Raw genomic sequence first — 6,041 nt, 5'->3', positions numbered from 1 at the left:
TAAAGTCATTAATCTAACATACGATTTCATTCCATTTCTCTCTTTTGTTATTATACCCCCATTAGTTACAACTCTAAGGTCACAACCTCTGTGACATCCCACCATGAGCTATAAAGAACAACCAGAATACCACACAACGAAATTAGTTAGGAAATGGGATGTGACTTGCCATGATACACCACAGTGGTTGCATATGCCCAGTGGAGATGATTGCATATGCATAAATACAAGAAGCCAAAGAATAAGACATTTCATATCAGTGAATGTGCCCATTTCTAATGCCAGAGGGCGGACCTTCAACGATAATTTGTTGATTCGCCTATCTCCCTCTATATAGATTTCTTAAACAATTGGACTTTAAAACTATTCTCATTACGCATTGAAACTGAAAAACAATGATTGCACAGATTTATTAGAAGTAGCCTTATGTGTTTGATCTTTTTTCGAAGACACAACGCTAAGCCTTCTTGATATATTCTTGTGAATCTTATGATATCATGCAAATCATATTGTCTAGCTCTCTATCTTATGGATGTCCCATCAGTCCTCATCCAATGATACCCTTTCGAATGAACATACTTGAAACAATTCTGTTCATGAACTCATTTGAAATGTAAAGATATTTGCACACAATAAGATAAAAAGGAAGAGCAAAACATTACTTGCTAAACCACAACGTAAAAGATTCGTGCCTTAAATACACTGTATAGAGGACTCTGGACATCCCAGTAAATTATCATCCATAGTCACTTGAAAACTTACAACATAAGTAAATTATAGCATATGGCTTTGCTATGGTAACCCAACAAAGCTAAAATAGTTAAGATAACTTCAATTAGTAACTCGAGAAAGACCCCATCTATCTGTTATTATTATGATTATTATTATTATTATTTCACATGCCCAAAACATTCACCATAATTTTACATTATAAATTTCTATCAAGCACCATGTATCTTAATTAATCTTTTACCAACAAGTACAAGATCTAAGCGCTCAAAACACACATGCGATTCTCATCAAATTTTCAAAACCCTTGTGTGTCTAATCTGAATCTAGAACATTTTCTTTCCTGACTGGTGGCTCGATCTTTAGGAAATAAAATGGTTCTGTTGGCTCGTCCCTGAGATATTCACATGTAGTTTAGATATGAGCATGAGAGGAATGATAAGACAAAACAAACACATAGAATACTCTGATTGAGATAGGGTGGATGTGTCAAAATGCCAGAAAAGCAGGAATGCTTTTCTGTTTATGTATGACTGTTTACTGCCATGCCCTTAACTAATTTTTGTAGGTATAGTAAGAGGAAACTGGATCAAGTAGTAGAGAGAAAACAATAATCACATTAAAAGCAATTTAAAACTCACTTCAACAAGATGAAACAATTGACAGATGACAGGATGAAGGAATACCCGGGTTTCGACTTGTAGCATTTCCAAAATAGCTTCCATGTCGCAGGAACATTTTTCTGGAAATTGTCTTCGAAGAGTGCCTTTAACAAAGCCAGATGAAAAGTGAAAAAGAGGAGACGGAGATCCGCTTCCTATTATTGTAATATGAAAGTCTTGTATGTTTTAACACATGGTGCAAGCACAATTTTCATGATTAGTTTTCTCATCATTAAATGGAATGTGATACCACAATATCATATCAGAGTTAAGGATTGAAAATAGTTGATATACATAATTCAAAATATACCAGGGTGTCGATGTTAGCCTGAACACGTAAATTGTTTTTCCGAGAAATTCACAGGTTTTTGGCCTACAGATCATGTTGCCCTTCAATAGGGGTTCTGGATTCTCTTCAAAAAACATAGTTACTAACCTTTTATTTGGTTTTTTCTTTTTTCTTAGAATCATGAGAAAGTTGAGGATATGCCGATTTCTCTTCAAAAAACACAGTTTAGTGCGTTCTTCAAATCTTCTGGCTTTCATTTCAATTACAGATGCAAATTAAGAAAAGAAACGAAGTCCACATACAGTTAAGGTCCAGAAGAGAGAGAGAGAGAGAGAGAGAGAGAGGATGGAACAGAAAACCTGAACAAAGTCTTCTAAACGGTCGTTACATCGATGAGGTTTGGGCAGCTGCTGCTTTTCCTCCTGCTGCTCCTGCTCTTGCATCTCCTCCCGTTGTCCTTCTGCCGCCTATTCTGCTACAGAAGGGCTTGCTGAAGAGCTCTCAGACAGACAGACAGAGCGAGAGAGAAGGAGAAGGGTTTTAAGAAATTGCCCACAATACCCTCCTCCTCTCCTTCTTACTGAAGAGCTCTAGCTCTAACGGCGTATCGGTTTAAAACGGTTCGGTTCAAGTTCATGTCTTTGTAAACGGTTCACTTCGGTTTAGTTTGAGCCTTTTCTCAGTTTAATGGTTTTTAGCAATGGGCCCAGTTTCAGCTTAAACCGAACTGAACCGTTAAACCATGGTTTAAAGGTTTATAAGTTCCAAAATAATTAAATGATTTGGTTTGGTTTTAATTAATAATAAATGGTTCGGTTTCAGTTCAGTTTAGTTTTGAAACTAGGGTTTATAGGTTTTTGGGCTATCTTTTCTTATCCATTAAATGTTTATGTAATTTAATGGTTTAATTAATGTTTTTCATTAGTTTAATTCACTTAACTTAATTGTTTATTTAATCTAATGGCTCAATTAATCTTATTTATTTATTTTAACATAAATGCTTATTTAATTTTGTGTATTTTTATTTAATTAATTTTTTAATTAGCTTGGCTTAAATGTGGTTAGGTTTAAACTTTTATTAAATGGTTCAGTTTGGTTTTAACTTTTCCCTAAACGGTTTTTGCTTAAATGGTTTAGTTTACCTTTTTTTAAAATGGTTTGGTTTAAATGTTCGAATGTTCATAAACGGTTTGGTTTGGTTTTTGTTTTATATAAAGGGTTTGGTTTGGTTTCAAGGCACCGAAACCGAAACAAAACTGAGCCCATTGCTAATGGTTTTGGTTTAAACGATTTAAAATTGCAGTGTAAAATGGTTCGATGATTTAGGATTGAAACTCAATCATTTTCAAGAATTTTCTCAACATTTTAAGCTTAATTTTGATATTTTAAGAAAAATCTTTAAATTTTGAAATAATTGAAAATTTTTAAAATTAAAATGTGAAATTTTGAATTTTGACCAAACTTCAAAACCAAAACCAAACCGCAAAACCATGGTTTTTATAGTTTAAAGGTTTGAAAGTCTCTAAAACCGTTTGCTTTGAGATTGAATTTTTTATAACATTTTGGTTTAAACAGTTTCGTGGTTCAGTTATGTTCGATTGAGTTTGAGACTCTCGAACTATTGCCAATTTCTATGAGAGAGATAAAGACGGGTTTATAGAAATTGCCCACAATACCCAAGGCTTCTCTCCAACTTGATGAAGAGCTCTCTAAAGGACACGTATGAGTGAGATAGAGAAGGGTTTTGAGAAATTGCCCACAATACCCTTCTCCTCTATTGTTTGCTTAAGAGCTTTCCAAAGGATATGTATGAGAGAGATAAAGAATGGTTTTGAGAAATTGCCCACAATACCCTTCTCCTCTATAGTTTGCTAAAGAGCTCTCTAAAGGGCATGTATAAGAGAGATAGAGAATGGTTTTGAGAAATTGCCCACAATACCCTTCTCCTCCTCCTTTGCTAGATTTCACATGCACTGAAAGAATACGTGGGTCCATACAAAACACACACATTATCTGACTCTCATATGTGTTAAGTACCCAACACTCGATACACCAATTTTGAGAGATCGCGACACCAACAAAAGACATCAAGCTCAACCAAGCATAGGAAAAAAAAGGGGATAGAACAAACCAAAGAAAGACCAATGTAGCCCAATGGGCAATCTAGTGTGAAAGAGAGACTCTACGTACTTTGTAAATGTTGGAGACGTGGTCGTCAATTGTAAATTGAATCACAACATTGTATACTGAAAGAACAATAGGTTGATGTATATGGAACAAGATGGATAGAATTAACTAAGACAAAGTGCAAGAAACAAGAAGGTAGAGAGAGGAAAAACTAAGAGGCACACAATAGTAACTTTATTATTCAAAATGCAATCAACTTTACAAACTAGGTTGCAAGTCGATTATGTATTAACCAATCTAGGGCAACTTCTCTTAATGCTATTTACATGAATAGCCTATTCTAGGTTGTCCAATGGGGTAATGTGAATATGTCAATTATTTTACCGTATTCGACACTCCCCCGTAATGGGAGTATTACAAAAGAATTTGTAAAGAAATAGACAAAGTACACATACAACAAAGAGATGATAAACTACTATCGACTGAAGTTGGTTGCCAGATCGACTAAGCAAAATTATCTCTATACTCAAATCGATTGGGCCAAACTCATCGTTGCGCCTGAATTGATTGGGCTAAACACACCTATGCCCATTTTATGCCGAATTGACCGAAATCAGTCAACCGTTTGCAACATTGCTGGTTGTAGAGACTTTCTCCAAGCCAAGCTTTCCCTTTGTCACACAATCCCAAACGAAGTGATATTGAACTTAGATATGCTTTGAGGCATTGTGATGTACATGATTCTTCGACAATGCGACAGGACTCTGACTATTGTTGAAGACAACTAGAGCCGAATTCGGGTCAACTTGTTGAAATGTGCAGGTTAGTCGACCAAGCCAAAGTGCTTCTTTCGCCGCTTCGGATGTGGCTACATAACCACACAGTATGCCGAAACATGGCAACAAGCCGTGCGATGAAAAATGGACCCAATCCAACAAAATGACACATGGGAGCTTGTTGAATTCTTGATGAAGGAACTTGGAGAGGCCCAACATTTTTGGATATGAGGATAGAGTGAGATCGGACAAAGAAGATCCTACTGCTCTCCCAAACCAACTATATCCGGAAGGTGTTGAGGCAGTTCAACATGGACGAATCGAAGCTGACATTGACTCCACTCCCGACGTCAATCCGACTATCCGACAAGGGGTCTCCCTCTATAGAGGTTGAGACTGAGCAGATAAAGAAGATACCCTACGCATCGGCGATAGGAAGTCTCCTGTTTGCGATGGTGGCCACTTGACCTGACCTTGCCTATGTCATAGGCACCACCAGCTGCTGTCACGGATAGATAATACGCACAAGAAACTAGAAGAAAATCAAATGGATGAGTTGATGAATTGAAAGACTCTATAACTGGTGTTGTTGAGCTTGATTGTAATCTAGGTGAACAAACATATTTATTCAAGTTTGCAAAAGTTAATATGCGGAAGCTAGATAAACCGGCTCAGCCGGATAACAATAGAAACAGAAATGAAGGTTTAATGGAAGCATAAGAGTACACAGTACACGAGAGAGATAAAGAGAGCAGAATAGCATGAACTCAACTCAAAATAATAACACTCTATACATACAATGTGCTTAGTGAGCACTTTTATACAAGTCCTTAAAGGACTGACAGAAGTACTAACATGTACTTCAATACTCATACGAGCGACTGACACCGACTCCAAGACATATGCCTATGTACTAGGCTAGGACCATAGGCTCCAACGGCCTACCGATTCTCACTATCCTGGAGTACGATCCGGTTCTCTGGTCTGGCTCTAGGTTTTGGATTCCGATCTATCCGGGTACCTATCCGGTTCTCCGTTTCGGATACCGATCCGACTTTGGTTTACTCAGCCAATCCGGATCCGGTTGAGCTTGTCTGCTCAACACTCCCCCTCAAGCTCAACTTGAGGTCGGATCGATATGTGTGTCTGCCGGCCGTTTCATCCGGCTATGCCTGGCATCTTCCCGCGTGGCTTGCGCTCCTTGTCCGGTCCGGTCCCTCTTCCCACAACCGGTCCGGTTCTGCGCACCTCAACCTTCTCGGTCGGTTTGTCTGCTCCCTTGGCCCTTGTTAGCTCCCTCACTGTCGTGGTCCTGGTGCTTCTCGATCTGCTTGGCCAATCGATTCAGCTCCTTCGAATCGAACGCCTCTTCCAAATCAGGTGCTTCCGATTCGTTCCAACTCTTGTCTGAATTGGTTGTCTCCAATTCATCCTCAATCTTCGGGCCCTTTACCACAT

At 38.1% G+C, this 6,041-nt stretch overlaps 1 protein-coding gene across 1 annotated transcript; it reads right to left on the bottom strand.

Annotated features, from left to right (window-relative positions):
• Positions 1 to 633: 633 nt before the first annotated feature.
• Positions 634 to 2,205, bottom strand: LOC147855328 (hexokinase-1 protein). Its single transcript, XM_087330397.1, has 3 exons — positions 2,040 to 2,205; positions 1,416 to 1,495; positions 634 to 1,123 (listed from the first exon to the last, which is right to left on the bottom strand). Exons 1-3 carry the CDS (start codon positions 2,121 to 2,123, stop codon positions 1,045 to 1,047), a joined length of 243 nt encoding a protein of 80 aa, XP_087186523.1. The 5' UTR covers positions 2,124 to 2,205; the 3' UTR covers positions 634 to 1,044.
• Positions 2,206 to 6,041: the final 3,836 nt, after the last annotated feature.

This window comes from Azolla caroliniana, unplaced genomic scaffold (assembly GCF_043228905.1).
Source record: "Azolla caroliniana isolate FFs.n. ecotype wild unplaced genomic scaffold, voAzoCaro1.0.p SCAF_14, whole genome shotgun sequence".
Taxonomy (NCBI): Eukaryota; Viridiplantae; Streptophyta; class Polypodiopsida; order Salviniales; family Salviniaceae; genus Azolla; species Azolla caroliniana.
This window is presented reverse-complemented; position numbering and strand designations above follow the sequence as displayed.